The following is an 18,134-nucleotide window of genomic DNA, read 5'->3' as shown; positions in this document are numbered from 1 at the left end:
AATTTTTGATATATATAATTTTTATTTTGATATTTGTACTTATTTTAATACATGAAATTCAAATTTATTTGTAATTTTATAATTTTTCTAATAATTTATTAATTAATAAGTTACATTCCTAATTAAATACTTTTCTAATTATAAAAAATTACATATTAATAATAAATTAGTCTTCTAATTAGATAATGATAATTTTTCTAATTAGATAATGATTATTATAAAAAATAGTATATTAATTATATTTTAATATTATATTAACTAATAAATTAGTTTTCTAATTAGATAATAATTCTAATTATAAAAAATAATATTTTTTAAAATATTATAGTCACTAATAAATTAATATTAAATATCCTATCCCAATTTGAAAGAGAGTTTAATACGTTCTCTACAATTGGTTTTGGAGCTTGAAAAGAGCTTGAAAAGAAAAACTCAAAATATAAATATGTTGGATTCAAATAGGCTGCAAAAGTCTGTAAAGGAGACATCTTCCAAAATCTTTATACTGGATTGATTAGGTTTGTTGAGATGGGTAGAAGTCTCACCACAAAAGGTCCATTTTATATTTTCAGAATCCTTGTTCTGATTAGGTTGACAAATGAAAAAATTAGATTGAAGATGAGGATTTCAAGATCTTGAAACGAATCAAGATCATAATTCAGACACTACTATTATGACCTTGTACAAAACCCTAACTCCTCAGGTACAGCAAACGAGTGTTATTGTACTCCTTGGTTGTTTGTTGGAGAAACTGATAAACAAGTAGCAAAATATCCTAGTCAGGAAGCCCAGATCAAATTACACACCCAAACAACAATAAGCAAAATCTCCACAATTTTATCGAATAATCTTTTGATATAATGCAACTGAAAGTGTTCTCAAAGTAACATGTGATGATAATTAATGAGGATTACAAGCTATCTCCACAAGAATCTTTTTTTTTTTTTTAAAGAAAAGGAAAATAAAAAACACATCTGTACAAAGAAATTTGCGTAGCTTAGAACTGACTATGCTGTTCAAGGGATTACAGCTAAAAGAATATTTGGTTACAAAGAAGAAGACTGCCTGAATGGATTCTCCGTTGTTGATTCCATCTCTCAAAGAGAAAATCTTCCTCACTTTGGCGCTTAAGGTACTCATCAACATCAAACCGTGGCTTTGTTCCGCCTGATGAAAATTGGCTGCAGTGACTACCATATTCTCCAAATCTATTCCCAGTAACTGTTTCACCCTTACTTGTTGAATGGCCATCTATAACTCCTGGACTCCAACTCCCATTGCTACTGATGGAATGGTAACTTAAATCTTTCCCAGGAGTTGCTTCCTGTTATATGAGATGAAAATTAATGCATATAAATACCAGAATAAGTATGCAAGGATTATGTAATAAGCAAAGATAATGTGGAAAAGCAAAGGGTCGAAGATTACCTGAGCTGTTTCCCATAAATGAGTTTTTGGAGTTGCCACCAACTCTGCCTTACGGCTCAATAAAGGAGAAGCATCATTAGAAGTTTCCCATTGTAACCAGGGCAGTACAACCCCATCCATTTCAACAGGAACAGACTTGGACAAAGCTGGACTTTGAAAAACTTGTGTCTTTGTTATTCCTCCTAAACTTGAACTTGTGTCGGTCATTTCCCCGTCTAAAGACGAAATATCTGTATCTTCAACATTTGATATGAAATCCTCAAAATATTTCTCCGCCTCTTCTGTCAGTCGCATAGACATCCTGCTTCTATCACTGCTCTTCTGGAGAAATGAATTACAGAACGAATTAATACAATAATCTACCAAGAGCTCTAGCAATAAGCAAATGCCACAGTAAAGGGCATAGAAGAAAGTCTGCACCTTTCTAGCTCGGGTTGGCTTTTCTGCAACATTGTCCTTTGGTTCAGGAAGCAATTCCTTCACCATCTTAGAGAGTTCCCTTCCATGCTGCTCCTCCAACAATATTTCTGCTAACAAATCTTTTTTACGCTTCTCAGACTGTCAATTAGAGAAAGAAGATCTATAAGAAGCATCCAAAACCAAGGCACCTCTGTATCTTGTAATAGAATAAAACGGTTAATCAATTTTCTGCTCCAGTCAAAAATAGAAGGATACCAGTTCTGTATGCAGCTTATACTTCCTGCTTTCTCAGGAGGCAACAACAGAATCTTTTATATTTTACTTTCATTTTTTTAAGAGTATATGTTCCCAGCAAAAAATTACAGAAGACCTTCCCCAATATACCATGGCGATTAGGAACTTGCAACACATGATCATGTTTTTATACCATATTGATATCAGAGAACAAATCACGTCTCCACACATAAAGCAAGAAACATCTTTAAGTACTAATATGAAGAGAATACATGCAGCAAGCCTCTTCCTAAAAGAGGTCTATGGCTGAAAGAAAAAGTAGCCACAAGTACCAAGTGACTAACATCCAACAAGTAACAGCTAACAAAAGTAATAAATTTTCTCCATAGGCAATCAGTAGCCATACAAGGCAATCAAATTCAAATTTCATTTTGATATCTCTTCTGATTAACATGATATTTTACTTTTCATACCAGTTCCAATTTTGTTGCATAATTCCTTCTAATAGTAGAAACTGCCTGAAGTACATCAGAATTTCTGGATTGCAAGCAGTCATCACTTGGTTTCCTCGTACCCTGCATAAGTTGCAAGGAAACTTGATGAGTTCAGTTAAGTAAAGTGAGGAAGCGCCAAGTTTTGCACACATAAGATTAGAAATATAATCATTAGAAACTAGGTTCACGAAATGCTCAATTACAGACTTGTTCGAGTTCCATTTTGATCTCTTCTACAGCTTTTCTAAGTTCTTTTCTCATTGCTTCATACAGTCCACTATTTATATCATCACCAGTGGGATGCTCACCCTAAAAAGTTAAGAAGATGGGCAATGAGTGACAGAGGTAAAATGGGAGAACTGTTGAGGCATAAATAGACACTCAGAGGAAACACAAAAGCAATACTCATTATATATTCGTCAATATCACAAATCAGATCAAATTAAACCTTCTTCTGAGTATAAACTGTTCGTATTGTTCTCTCAGTCCCATTTACATTAGAATGAGCATCCCTCCCTTCATCATCAGTTAGGACTGATGAGTGGCTCTGCAAGGACCAGAAACAATTAAAACATGGTTCAGTTTTGTAACTAGATAAAAGAAAAAATCTACAAGGTTAATAGTATCATAACTAAAAACACATAAAAACAGCCACTAGACCAGGCTTGGCTGTCAAGCATTTACATACAAAATTGATTAACATAAAACATTCCCTCGAGTAAATAACGTCGTAGCGAAGTTGTAAATAAAATTAGCCAGAAGATATGATAATGCTTACAGAATAGCCATCATGATACTTTAAATCTTTTTGGCTAAGAGAGCGTCTAAGCGCTTGCCTATGATTTGAAGCAGCTGCCTTACTTGACAGTGGCACCTGGGTGCTTCCACCACTGAAACTCTTTGAAGCAGCACGATTGCTTGAATACTGAGAATGATCTAAATCACTCTGTCATTTACAAGAAAATCAAGGCATATATTAGAAGAGACCAACTATATTCTTTCTAAATCACAAACCTAACGTGAACCATTCCTGTTCAAGGAATTAGTACACAGACAGTATATCAAATTCTGCATAAATAAAAGTAAACTCATCTAACAAAAAGAAATACGAATACTAACACATATTCAGGTCCTTGTGGCAGCATTTGAGAAGATTGAGGAAATAATCAACAACTAGAAGATTAACTTTAAAAAGAATCCAGCTTGACATAATTCAGTGGCAGCAAAGTCTATAACTTACTGAATTTAAATTATCCAAAATAAACCCTCAAAAACAGTGTTTCAAATGCCAGCTATCTTAGGTCTATAATTCACATGTTCCGAGTTCTACAATATAGTGTAACTATTTGATGCTCACATTTATAAAAATTCAATATTATCTTAGGTCTATAATTCACATGTTCCGAGTTCTACAATATAGTGTAACTATTTGATGCTCACATTTATAAAATTTCAATATTTATTTATCAGTCAGCTCAGCCGAAAGTAACCATAGAAGCATCCACATGAAACGTCGATGCTTAACATTTAAAAGGATAATAATAATAATAATAATAATAATAATAATAATAATAATAATGTATTAAAGAGAAAAAGAAACACTCACCTCAGAGTCACTAATTTGGTATCTGACAACAGAAACGGAACGCCTCCTCCTGGAATTATTATTTTCCGAATTTACCCTTCCTCCTCCGACATTACTGTTTGCACAACTACCCTTCCCTTCACCAACTCTTCTCGAAACCGACCTACCTCTTCTCTGAGAGACGCTCACTTTATTGTTATTATTATCCCCAGAGCTGACATCACCATTATTCCTCAAAGCAGAACGGCCACGATCGCCAGAATTAAACAACTCAACAGCAATATCATCTAGTGTTATATCAGGAAAACTCGATCCTCTCATAGTGTTAACAAACCTCCCGCTAGGAACTTGCGGCTCATCGGAGAAGTCGTCACGAAAAGGGCGGGAGAAGCGGCTGAGGCTACGAGCCCGGCGGTGAGAAGAGGAAGTACTTCGATTCGAAGAAGAATAGCAGTCATCTGTTGTTACGGTTGATGGCGATCTTCCGAGAGGCGCTCTTTTGGTGGTGGATTTGAAGGCCGAAGTAGCCATTTTTTTTTCCTTCTTTTTTTGAGATAAGGAGACAACGAGAACAACCACAGTAGTAGATAGATTAGATGAAAGTGAGCATGTAATGGGAAGGTGAAATTAGGGATTTAATTTATGGAATTGGCATTTTATTTTTAATTTAATCTTACAAGAAAGAGAAAGACAGATCACGAGAAATGGAGCTGATACTGGTATGGAAAGAGATAAGAGGGAATAGTGAAAGCGTTTTAAAGACAAGAGAAAGATTGGCGGAGAGATCAAAAGTTCGAGAAAATTTGAAAAATGGAAGCTATGCATAACAGTGGCTGGCAAGTAAGAATAGTTGGACTTGCTAGAGCGTGATTAGAGTTTATAGGTTAGACCTCATCTTTTGCTCAAATTTACGACATCTGCCACTGATGCCGGCAAGCAAATATTTTCGGATAATGGGTCAAACACCTCCTCAATTTGTAGCCCGCAGTCAAATAATTTTTCTCAACATTTCATAAATATTCTAAAATTAATAAAAAATACATTAAAAATACACTGTGATTATTTAGTTAATTTTTTTAATTATTTTATCAAAAAATAATTAAAAATATTTTAAACAACTAAAATTTTATTTTTATAAAAATTAAACATTCATATTTTTAATATCTTAACACAGTAAAAATAAAAAGAATAACACTGCAAGTTTAATAAGCAAATAAATATTTTTATTATTTTCTGTAAGTTTTCTCAAATCATAATCAAATAAGCTCAGTTTTAACTATTTTTAAGAATAAATTCATAAAAATTGTTAATTTTGATTTTTGACATAAAATAGAAAATATTTAACAAATAAATAAATAAATAATTAGTTTTTTCAGCATAAATATTAATATTTGTTTGAATTTTATTTTATTTAATTAATTTAAATAAAAAATACAATAAACAGACTCACTTTTTATTTAGTTAGCCTCTAATAGAAATTAGAGACTTAATTGTTAAAATTATTAAAATTAAAGTCATTTGATTTCAAGCTACAAATTTAGAGGATATTTGATTCGTAGTCCAAATATTTTCTGGTCTCACTGTGGGAGTGTAGGTTTTTATTCTAGTGTATCTTTTCTTTATTTTTCTAAAACAAATTTATTGCTGTAATCAGAGAAGGGTATCTCCACGTGTAGATGCCATATATATATATATATATATATATGTAAAATTGCAATAGGTCCAAACAAAAGTCTAAGTTGGACTATCCTCTCCTTCCTTAAAAACAAAAATGACAAAATCTGAATAATTAATTCACGCTTTGACCTCGTCATATATTTCTATTTATAATTGCGATCATAAGATTGTAACCGATGGCCTGTTATCTGCCATAATGAATGCCATCGTCTGCTCTCATCAACAAAGGACAACTTGTACAGAATCATATATTGAACAATTGAATTATTCTACAACCTCTTCGATTAGAAATCCCTTGGTGTTGGGGATCTCCAAACTTGCATCATAATTTTAAGGCTACACCAGCATCATAATTTAACATCACGCCCCTCATTTCAAGGTTTTGCGCCGTAGCTTGGCACCTGATTTGCTTATTACTTATTCATGGGTCTGCTACTACTAGAGATAACTTGCCGCACATGAAAAACACAAGAAATTAGAGAGCTGGAGGACATTCATAGAGAATTGGAGGAGGCAGCCAGGAGGAAATTCAACAATTTTGGTTTTGAAACACCTTAAATCATACTAGCAAGACAAAATATTCAAATCCATTCGGAAGAATTTAAACTTCCGCAAAGACCAAAAGCCTAAATAACAACACTATTAAGACAGCCATGCTGCTGCCCCTGAGCGCTCAAAAACATTCCTGTCTTTAAACAAACTTCTTATTTTGATTTCGCCTCAACTACTAACATAGACATAATCCGACAGGCTTCAGTCAGCCAGGCAATATTGCTACCACCTCAATGAACTGATGCAACATGGACGATCAGGTCAACCACACGTGTGCTGCAAAATTATACAGAAGACGATTTAGTACCATAGTTTGTCTACAATTTTAACAAAATTATCTTGAATCCTTTATGCTAACAGAAACCCATTCTTTGTTACCGTGGAGTACATAAGAGGATGGAATGTTAGTTACCTGTAACCCCACTCATTGTCATACCAAGACACAAGCTTGACGAATTTGTCATTCAAAGCAATTCCAGCTTTGGCATCAAAAATACTTGACCTGCAGATTCAACAAAAGATGCAATGTCAATTCGTGACATTTCGGAGAACCACCAATATTGTCACACATCCATAAATTAGGAAAGAGGAAGCTAAAATGACGATAAATTCCCAACTGCCTTGGTTATTAGGTCAAGGAGGATTATCAACCAAGCCAAACCAACAAATGATAAACAACCAAGCCAAACCAACAACAGATCCTAGAGCACATTAAAAATAACAAAAGAGAAGCACAAAATAATAATTCTTCCATGTCTGCCACGAATTAGCACTCTCAGAAAACCATAATGTCAATTTAAAACAGCCTCAGACAACCCTTGGGCCACCACTACTATATACCCATCCTTACCTCTTGTCACCAATAAAGTCGGTGGAAACCACATCATCTTCGGTGTAGCCCAATATTCCCTTCAGCTTGCCCTCCGACTCCTCCCTATACATTAAGAGGTGAATAAATAAACACCAATCGGATATAAGATAGCATGAGAGAAGAAAGAAAAAAAAAAAAAAAAAACTTGGCTCAAATACACCATTAAACAGCTTGAGCATTTAAACTTGATCAAGCACCAGATAAGTTAAGATTGTTTTATCCATACAAAGGATCTCAATGAGTCAGCTTGTCAACCTCAGTGACTTCTTAATATCCAAAGTACTAAGTGTACTCACTTGATAGCAGCTTTAATTTGCTCATATGTAGCTGATTTTTCTAGCCTCACCGTCAGGTCAACCACGGAGACATCAACCGTGGGAACACGGAAAGACATTCCTGTAAGTTTCCCATTCAGAGAAGGCAGCACCTTTCCAACAGCCTGAGAGAGAAAGGGAGCCTCTTAAAATACAAAATAGCAGGGAACATTTTTGGCATTACAATTAGAATGTTCAAGATATTTGCTTCCAAAGTAGTGTCATCCAGCAAGGATGATGAGGCATCCTGGATCCAGAAATATTTTATTCACAGGATACAATTAAACGATTAATTGCATGTCAATCCATTAAATCCTTACCTTAGCAGCTCCTGTGCTGCTAGGAATGATGTTGAAGGAAGCAGCTCTTCCCCCTCTCCAATCCTTCATTGATGGCCCATCAACAGTCTTTTGTGTAGCTGAAGCCAAAATGACAAAAACACCATTCAGTTTTAGGAGCGTGCTCAGCTGCTCTTATGGCCAATAGTGCGAAATTAAAACAAATGAAGCATACCAGTGATGGAATGGACAGTTGTCATAAGACCCTCTACGATGCCAAATCGGTCGTTAATGACCTGCAAATTTACAGTCGGTCAAAAACAATTGAGTAAAAGATCACCCTCGGCTAATAGTGGCATTAACAAGTAAATGAAAATAAAACCTTGGCGAGGGGAGCAAGGCAGTTGGTAGTGCAACTAGCATTGGATATAATGTGAAGATCTGGCGTGTATTCCTTCTCATTCACACCAACAACAAACATGGGAGCATCCTTGCTTGGGGCTGAGATGATGACTTTCTTAGCACCACCCTGTCAATAAAACAAACTCAGTCAAATAAGACTATAACATGCGACTGCTGCAAGCAAATTTACATAAACAATCACCAAGAACACGCAATAAAACCAGCATATCAACACAAGACGAAAATAATTTAAGCAAGAATATGAGTAATGGTCATAAAGAGTAATGAACTAAAACCTTCAAATGAGCAGCAGCCTTGTCCTTGTCAGTGAAAACACCAGTTGATTCCACAATATACTCCGCTCCAGTTTCAGCCCATGGGATCTCCTCTGGGTTCCTGAAATTTTACAAAAGAACCACAATAACTTTAACTTCACCAATCTAATAAAATATAACTCTTACCAAAATACCTGAGACCAAATTGCATAGAAGTCCATACCTAACACCAAAGACTGTGACAGGCTTCTCACCAAAGAGAAGTGTCTTATCGTCCTTAATCTTCAACTCATGATGCTTCCATTGACCATGAACAGTATCATACTTGAACATATATGTCTACCAAAGTACAAACACCACCATCTCAATACATAACACTTCTTAAAGTAGATCCGACAAACGAGTCTAAAATATTAAACTGAATTACCATGTATTCAGTTGAAATAAACGGATCATTAACAGCAACAAGCTCAACATCATCTCTTTGAAGAGCTACTCTAGCCACCAGCCTTCCGATCCTTCCAAATCCTGGATTTCCATTTTAATCAAAGCACTATCAGATCTTACTCCCTGATATCATATCAACATTAAGTTGCACATAATAAAAATACTCACCGTTGATCCCGATCTTGATCTTCGCTGTGCATCAAAGCAAATAATAAAAAAAAAAAAGATAAAATAATCAGATCAGGTGAAAAGAAAGACTGAGATTACAAACAAAGATGCAAACTCCACAAACACAGAATCATTACCCATGCGTACAGATAGAAGAGGATTCTAGCAAAGTTGTAGAGAGCAGTACTGGCAGTAGTGATAGCGGCGAGATTAGTGGTTGAAAAGCACAAAGGAAATGAGCTTTAATATAAAAGCAAAGAAACAGGCTACCGGAACAGACGGTGGTATAATATGAGTGCTCTAATGCGTCATGTTACGTGGCTTATAAAATGCGGGTCCAACAAGCATCATGTTTGGCATTATTAATAACCGTTGGATTTGATGCTTAGTTAATGAAGCCGTTGATTTGAAAGTTTTTGATGATGTGACGACGTTGGTCCAAGCAACCGTTGTGGATGGCCAAAAGTCAAGTGGTGTTCTTCACCGTGTCCACGTCATGTCATTATGGAGCTTTACTTTTACTTACGGCCATCTCACCTTTTTATGGTCACGAGAGTCAGGCCGGCTGTTTTCTAGAATCTACAGTTAAGCCCACAGAAACTTATGTTTTTAAGTGTTGGACCAGTAATAAGATTTTATTTCTAAATATAATATTACAGAATAAATGTAGTAGATTATTTATTTTATATATGAGTACATATTAGTCAGTGATAGAAATATTTTTATATGTATATTTAATTTTTGATATATAAATTTTTTATTTTAATATATATATTTATTTTTAGTATATGAGATTTAAATTTATGTATAATTTTATAATTTTTATTAATTTATTTATTCATAAATTATATTTTTAATTAAATACTGATTCTAATTTTAAAATATAATATATTATTATATTTTAATATTATATTAAATAATAAATAATTTTCTGATCATATAATAATATTGATTCTATTCTGAAAATAGCATATAAATAATATTTTAATAATAATTAATTTTACAATTAGATAATAATTTTAATTCTAAAAATAAAATTTTAAATTATATTTCTAATATTACATTTTAATAATAAATTAATTTTTTAATTATATGATAAATCTTAAATTATAGTAGTAATATTAATTATATTGATATATTAATTTATGTAATACTAAAATTAATTGATAAATAATTTTTATATTATTGCATTAATAAAATATTAAATTTTAGAAATTAAATATATTTGAAAATAGTTAATTTGTTATTATTTTTTAAATTTTTTATAAATTAATATTAAATATTAAAAAATTATTAAATTTTATTTACTAATTTTATTTTATAATTAAAATAATAATAACGATCGTTCAACGTATGAATAAATTATTAATTTTATTATTAATATAATAGAATTTTATTGATATAGAGGTTTAACGGTAAATTCACTCTCTAATTAATACAAGATTAAAGCTTTTGTTAAAATTGAAGACACAGTTCCCATTGTACCCGAAGTATCTCGATCCATATTACTAGGAACCATAAGATTTAGAGAAATCAATTTTATTTTCAAAAATTTAAAACATGTTTAATGAATGGTATAAATGATCTAATTCATGATATCATTAATCTTATTAAAAAATAAAATAAATTATTACGAAGTATCCACCCAGCATGAAATTGTGGGCAGGATCTTGTGGACTTTAAAAGGAACGCCGTGGGTTCATGGCCATTGGTTAATGGTCAACCAAGATAGTGGTTCAAATATGTGACTGGGAACCATTTTAGCCAACTACTCCCATTAGTATTCTTAAGGTCCGCAGATGCTACATCTCACCATTTATCCCTTACCCCTTAAGAAATAATATATATATATATATATATATATATATGTATCACATAAATCTGGTGTGAACTCATTTTCATCATAATTGCATAAATATACATAAATTATTGAAAATAGACGGGGATTGGAACATGTGAACTGTAAGTTCAAACAGACAAATCTAACCAAAGAAAACCAACAAATAAAAAATATATAACTATGGGTTTTGAGGTGTTATATGGATGGTTACTTTGATTACTGTAAGTTTTTCCAGATAAATAGAAAAAGGTTGCCCAATCCACTTATATACACTATAACAGTCCAGTAACCAAACGATATGGGATAAATATAACTTCTAACATTACTAAAAAATATAAAGTATGTGTCGTCAGTTTTAGTAAATCTCCCCGTCTAGAGAAAACACACAGGATGGTGAAATGTAGCTGATTTTTTCTTTTTGAAAAATAAACCTGATATATAATGTATCTGATCATTGGTTGAATACAGCTATCAATGGGCGCACAAAGTTTTATGTATTTCATATTCTCGAAGTTGAATGTTGGATATGTGATTATATATTTTAAATGTTTTATACCTTTTTCTTTTTCATAACAAAGGCAGCTTTTATTAAAATAAAAAGCTCAGAAACCATGTTGCACAGCTAGACAGTTGCAACATCTGGGAGAAAAGTATGACTGAGAAGAGTTTCTAAACATCAAGACTCGCATAATTACACCCATTAACCATTCAGATGATCACTCCTTCAAACTCAACCATAGATCGCCCCTCCACATTCTGAATTGCCCACAGCATGCTGTGCTTTTGCGCCAATGTTCCCAGCAACAATGGTTCAAAGACACCAGGAAAGATCACTGAATTTTTACCAGTAAGAACGCCTGAAGGATTATAGACAACCGCACCCATGGACCCAAAACGATGATGTTGATCAGAGGCAGTATCGAAGTTGATATTAAGGAAGGATGGAAGGTGAAGGAAGCAGTCATTGACGGTCCTCATATAAGCCAGACAGGCTTTCAGAATCCGGTTCAGGTGGAGGGTTATTAACATTGTCAAATTCAGATTATTGTTTATTTTAAATTTTATCACTATTTTATAAACACCATCGACTTAATCATTAAATGCACTGCATATAATAGGATGAGAGTTTGTTCATGGAAATTCTTAATATTTACGGCTGTGTGTTTCTATTTATTGTAAAGCCAATTACTTTCTATATATTTTTAAATTTATTCTTTTTCTTTTTGTCCTTTCAAAAGAAAAAGATTCTCATATCAAAAAGAAATGAAAGGAGCCCAACATTAGAGTTACAAATAGATATATAATAGGATGGGCTGGGCAGTTCTTAGTTGGGACCAAACTCTAAATTCTTACAAGACTCTGAGAAACGGGAAAGACAGGGCTTGGGCTATGTCAATGGTTTCTGCAGTATAATCCATCTTGATTAGTAACATCACCCAGCAGCGGGACAAAGGATTATATGCCTTGCCAACTTGATAAAATCCAATTTCAATTTTTTTTAATAAATAGGTTAATAATTTATAAGAAAACAGAAATATCTATTTTTTTATTAAGATTATGGTGTTAAATTTTTTTTACTATATCAAAATATTATATATATAAATATATATATATATATATATATATATTTTAAATACAATTTTGATGGTTTTCTTATTGTTTTTTTAGTAAAGCAACTAATACTAAAAACAACTAAACAATAATTAAAAAACAACAACACCATATTTTTTTTAAAAATTGAAAAAAAATATATTTTTTAAATTTATACAGTAAAAATAATATTTTTTATCGATTTTAAAATATTTTCTGAAAAGTTTTCTAATATATATTTACTGCCAAACAAATTCAAATTATCACTAAAATTGATGAAGTTAACGGCGACTGTGCTAATGGTAGTTTGGCGCAGTCCACGGTAAAATGGTAAAGTTAATGACAGCGGTGCTAATGGTATGGCGTAGTCCGCAGTGAGGTAATTTGGCGCAGTGGACGGTGAAAATGGAGTGAAGACAACAATTGTTAATTTTGGGTTTTAAATAAAACAGAAAAAGATTAATGACTACAATTAGGAAAAAAAAGAATTACTAAGATTCATGGGCGAGCACACAACTGGTGAACTGGAACGACGCGCAAACCGGTGTCTTTGTCCTGGCTTGACTTCAGGTAAGAGCCCCTTGTCACTTTAAGCTAGCATATTTGTTTCCCAATGCAGGATCTGCCAGGTAAATTCCATCTTGACGAAAATGAATCTAATTGCATTTTGCCATCAACGCCAACTTCTGATAACAGTGTTTGGATTAAGTAATGCCATTCTTATTCCTCTTCCTCGGGATAACCAAAGATGGAAGACTGTTAAATCTAATGAATCTACAACCATAGAGTCTTACAATTTGGTGGTCCGGTCAATCAAATTAGACTTGAGAGGTTGCTGATCCTGGCTATCTCCCACATTCCCAGACACTGTTAGCTCGGGGCAATATGAATATTTTACCTGATTTTGTTTTGGAACTCGCTTCCAATTTACTAAAAGAATAACCATAAATCTCTTAAATTCTTTGACAATCATATTACTATAAATATAACAGTTAATAAATAACACATATTATTATTATATAATTTATATTATTTTATTTGATTATGTGCTAAGATGGATCTAGTAAATATTTGTGTATTTTTTATTAAAAAATTATTATTTATATGTCGATATATATTTATAAATATTTTATATTTTAATATTAAATAATTGATAGATAATTTTCTATTTAAAATTAATATGTTTAATTATTAATCAATTTGATATATAGATGATTAGAATGTGTTAAAATAATAGGTTTAAGGAATTGTGCATGGAGCTGGTAAGGCAACCGAAATGTCCTGTTCTCAGATTGGCGGACATCCCATTTTCTAAAGCCATGGCCCTAATGCTGAGAATGATGGGCTCATTGCTTCACCCCTCCACTAATTTGTTTGTTCGTTTGTTTCGATCATAACAAACATCTAGTTTTAGATCCTTTTGTCTTTGATAACTCATGAAACCTAAACTCAACCAAATATCAACTGTATCAGATTCTTGGCTTTCTCATTCTTTTTTTTTTCTTTTTTGTTGAACATTTGGCTTTCCCATTCTGTTCATGAAGAAAAGGAAAAAAAAAAAGAAAAAGAAATCCAGAGTTTTAACATGGTGCTAATTAAGTTCCATGCTTTGAGGATGTTCGCTCAAATAAAGAAACAAAGCAAAAACAAAATGAATTAGAGAAGTTGTAGCCAGATTTTGTACGCATTCACTTGCAAGCAGTTAGGCGATGTTGATGCACCCATCAGTGCGTAGTTTTTGATCTCCCTGTCTTACTCAGTTAAGAGCCAACCATTAGTATGGGAATTATGATAGCAATATTGAAAGTAAAAAAGGAAAAGAAAACCATTGGGTCCTTTGGAGACGGGTCGCGATAGAAGAAGACGAGAACATCAACACATGATCACATGGCTTTGCACATGAAGAGTCTCCCCCTTGAAAGAAAATGACAAAATGCATCAGCTACCTCAACTGTTTAGGGCTCAAGACTATAAAAAAAACTACTGTACAATGTGATCTATAGGTTAGTTCACCAATACATTTATACTTGTTTGTTTCTTGGATATATATATTTTCGCATACAATAAGTCCAATCATAATATCATTTGTCTTCGTATGATCTATGATTAGTTAGTTGCCGATAAGCTCTCGTTCTTTTAGTATAGTTTAGTGCATGTTAATAAGATATCTGTACTAATTAATACACACCCAAGAACTCTGTAGTTTATACCAGCTAAGAATAATCATTATCTTGCTAATCTAATCATAGAAATGATGAATATACAGGGCAGTAATTCAAAGAGAATCCAATGAGCTGGAATAACATTTATATGGTATGAGTTCGTTACAATGGCAATAGTACTGAGATATATATATATATATACAAATGTCTTCAGTTGATTAATAAAAAAAGGTATATTTATAAAAGAAGTAATATAAAAGATGAAGGGCATTTTGAGATAGCCAAGGGCTATAAAACGAGGAGCATGTATGGGTGTTTCCCATGCACAAATCCACTGCTAGCTCTCTTGACTCTTGAGAAGAAAAAGAAGTTTCTTGACTCGAGAGAAAAAAAGAAAAGAAAAGCAGAAGAGTGCTATACTAGACATGAAGAAGAGGCAGCAGGAGCAATCCCAGCAGCAACAGCAAAAGGGATGCAAGGAGCTCTATAGCAATCAGCAATATCAGATGCAGAAGCAGATACAATGCAACAAAGGAAAAACTTGCAAATTCAAGAGAAGCAGCTCCAATCTTGAAGATGATGGTGCTTCCTCTGCTATTCTCTTGCTCGCTTGCATTGCCTGCACTACTCCCTCTTATTAAACTGTAGTACTGTAGAAGTCTAGATATATATAGATAGTTACCCAGCTGATGCTTAAGTTTTTATATCATCTGATTTCCTAGTTGATTATCTGGTCAGTAATATTAATGTCTTTCTATTTCTCTCTTGTCTTCAGCGTTTTGTTGTTCAGGTTTTAGCTGTTGTTTGCTGTAGCATATTCTTTGTTATGTATCTGATGCCAAAGTCATAAGAATTAGTATAAGGGAAATGTACTGAGAGAAAGTTGTAATAATAAATCAAGAGAGATGATGTACGAGTTTTTTCTGATCGACTTCACTTGACATATCTTGCAAATCTGCGCCTAATTCTATTCTGCTACATACCTTTACAAAGGTTGGGGGGTCTCTTTGGTTTGATTTGTCATAGAATCATCAGTTAAAAATTGCAACTATCAATCTTGTAGTTAGAAAACAATTAGAGGGTGAAATTAAGAAGAATCGAAACTAAAAGGTGGAACCCAATGATCATAGGAACTGCAGGGGCTCGTTTCTCTTTTCAATTCTGATTGTCTGATACATTCAGATAGATTTTTCTTTGTTTAAAAAACAGCACTCTTTTCAGATAAAAGAGTTTCAAATTAATAACTTAAAAAATATTTCATTTAAATTTGATTGGCATTTAAAAGATGATCTATTTCTCCACAATAACTGTAATAGCAATGCGAAACAAACACAAATTGCATATAAAGTAGAGTTATGATTGATCAGTTTGATAATTCTCTCTCCCAAAAGAAAGAGTTTGAGCCCACTCATGCACATGGACGGTGCTGCTGACATGGATAAAGATTTGTAGGGATTATTATAAAGCTAGTGGGCAGTTACGTATAATGTTTGTACAATAGAGGAGAAGAAAGGCAGAAAAGGAATGGGAATGCTATAGGAGACTGCCATATGCATATGAGTGATGCTGTTGCCTTATCCCTGTCAAAAGACCAAAATATGAGTTTCATTCACTGGCTTACACTTGATGATAACTGAAAATAATGTGCCCATGTTTTTTGAGACACACCCATGTGACACATTGCCTAAATATGGATAAGAATGTAAATCTCAGACTAAATGCCACTGAAATGGATAGTGGTCAAACAAAGAAAGGATAGTGGCCTAGTGGGTAGGTCCATGTGTTTTTGGAACGAACTTTGATTATAGAAACTCAATTTTTAGCAAACTGCAAGTTATAGCAGTCACAACTGAGCTAGGAACGAGATGGGTAGGAATTTGGAATTAATCTCAAAACAGATTATCAAACCATCATCACCAACTCCCCATCATCTTAGAAACTATAACCTTTCCTTTTTAGATCAGATTGCACCTGCTGCCTATGTAAGACTCGCTCTGTTCTACGAGGCTAATAAGCATACGATCATCAATGATTCATTTGGAACATCAATCTTGCTCAAAAACTCTCTAGCAAAAACCCTAACCCACTTCTATCCATTAGCTGGAAGAGCTTTAGACGATTTCGTCATCCATTGCAACGATGAAGGTGCAGAGTATACTGAAGTTAGAGTTCCATGTAAGCTCTCAGAAACTATAGAAAGCAAAGATGCAAAGGACATCAACCTGCTGTTTCCATATGATATGCACTTTGATTTCAAGAAGGAAATCCTTCTTGCTGTACAATTCAACATCTTTGATTGCGGCGGGATTGCTATTGGCATGTCTTTTTCACACAAGCTTGTGGATGGAACATCAGCAAATGCTTTTGTTTTTACCTGGGCAGCCATTACCCAAGGGGCTAGAGATGGTCATGAAGTTATAAAGAATCTAAATCTTAGTGCTGCTATTCATTTTCCTTCGGTTGATGTATCAGATTACATGCCTAACAAAGGGACTATTCGAGACAAGATTGCCACGAAAAGATTTACGTTCAACAAATCAAGCATAGCTGCTCTAAGAGAAGCTGCAGGTAGCAACGTCTTCTCTGCTGATCATTCTCAAGTGAGGCGAACAACGCGTTACGAGGCCATTTCGGCATTCATATGGAGGCGTTTAATGGGAATATTTCAATCAAAACCTGGACAAAAGAACAAAGAGTATGCAGCTGTTCATGCTGTAAATCTTCGGGGCAGGATGGCGCCTCCCTTGGACAGTAATTCTTTTGGGAATATTTGGCAATACGCAGTTGCATCATCACCCCAAGTTCTTGAAATTGAGAAAGAAAATCAAGACTATTATCATGGCATTTTGGTGAACCAGTTGAGCAAAGCAATAAGAGAAATCAATGGAGATTATATCAGGAAATTGCAAAGTGGAGAATGGTACACGAAGTGGATGAAAGAAAGGATCAAGAATGTAGAGGTGATTGCATTCACTAGTTGGTGCACATTTCCTATGTATGACATTGATTTTGGGTGGGGAAAACCTGTTTTTGCAACTAGTCTTGGTAGGCCTTTCAGGAATGTGACTGTTTTCACAAGCAACCGAAATGGGGATGGAATCGAAGCATGGGTTAACTTGTTGGAGGAAGATATGGCCATGTTCGAGAGTGATTCCGAGGTCCTTTCTTTTGCTTCATAAGCTGTATGGATATTGAATTCCTATTGATTTTCTTGGCGTAATGCCTAAAAAATCCAAATGTATACATGTCTTGATAATTTCTATTGTCTTTTTAATTTTTGGTGAAATTAATAATTTCTATACATTCTTTATTTATATAAGTGCCAAACTGTTTAGTATAAAGAGTTATTTTATAAAATAAGAGTGTAGCGATTTCTTGAATTTTAAAGGTAAAATAA

General features: G+C 33.5%; 3 protein-coding genes and 1 long non-coding RNA gene across 5 annotated transcripts; 2 read left to right on the top strand and 2 right to left on the bottom strand.

Annotated features, from left to right (window-relative positions):
* Window positions 1-835: 835 nt before the first annotated feature.
* Window positions 836-5,008, bottom strand: LOC8266349. 2 transcript variants are annotated; one of them, XM_015722013.3, is made up of 8 exons: window positions 4,183-5,008; window positions 3,355-3,522; window positions 3,025-3,123; window positions 2,784-2,885; window positions 2,556-2,657; window positions 1,849-1,986; window positions 1,429-1,749; window positions 836-1,324 (listed from the first exon to the last, which is right to left on the bottom strand). In XM_015722013.3, the coding sequence occupies exons 1-8, from the start codon at window positions 4,690-4,692 to the stop codon at window positions 1,031-1,033; spliced, it is 1,734 nt and encodes a 577-aa protein (XP_015577499.1). In that variant the 5' UTR covers window positions 4,693-5,008; the 3' UTR covers window positions 836-1,030. The 2 variants fall into 2 exon arrangements, with proteins under 2 accessions (XP_015577499.1, XP_002511234.1); XM_002511188.4 differs by lacking the exon at window positions 2,784-2,885.
* Window positions 5,009-6,366: 1,358 nt separating this feature from the next.
* Window positions 6,367-9,419, bottom strand: LOC8266350 (glyceraldehyde-3-phosphate dehydrogenase, cytosolic). The gene is made up of 12 exons (XM_002511189.4): window positions 9,283-9,419; window positions 9,146-9,169; window positions 8,958-9,058; window positions 8,754-8,869; window positions 8,552-8,651; window positions 8,236-8,382; window positions 8,089-8,149; window positions 7,896-7,993; window positions 7,558-7,700; window positions 7,241-7,324; window positions 6,803-6,892; window positions 6,367-6,666 (listed from the first exon to the last, which is right to left on the bottom strand). Exons 1-12 carry the CDS (start codon window positions 9,284-9,286, stop codon window positions 6,621-6,623), a joined length of 1,014 nt encoding a protein of 337 aa, XP_002511235.1. The 5' UTR covers window positions 9,287-9,419; the 3' UTR covers window positions 6,367-6,620.
* A 3,304-nt stretch (window positions 9,420-12,723) lies between these two features.
* LOC125369793 lies at window positions 12,724-15,262 on the top strand. Its single transcript, XR_007215516.1, has 2 exons — window positions 12,724-14,578; window positions 14,842-15,262. It is a non-coding gene; the product is annotated as an uncharacterized LOC125369793 (long non-coding RNA).
* Window positions 15,263-16,499: 1,237 nt separating this feature from the next.
* On the top strand, window positions 16,500-18,051 carry LOC8266352 (stemmadenine O-acetyltransferase). Its single transcript, XM_002511191.4, has one exon. It carries the CDS (start codon window positions 16,603-16,605, stop codon window positions 17,914-17,916), a length of 1,314 nt encoding a protein of 437 aa, XP_002511237.1. The 5' UTR covers window positions 16,500-16,602; the 3' UTR covers window positions 17,917-18,051.
* Window positions 18,052-18,134: the final 83 nt, after the last annotated feature.

The sequence above is a fragment of the Ricinus communis genome, chromosome 4 (assembly GCF_019578655.1).
Source record: "Ricinus communis isolate WT05 ecotype wild-type chromosome 4, ASM1957865v1, whole genome shotgun sequence".
In the NCBI taxonomy this organism is placed as follows: domain Eukaryota; kingdom Viridiplantae; phylum Streptophyta; class Magnoliopsida; order Malpighiales; family Euphorbiaceae; genus Ricinus; species Ricinus communis.
This window is presented reverse-complemented; position numbering and strand designations above follow the sequence as displayed.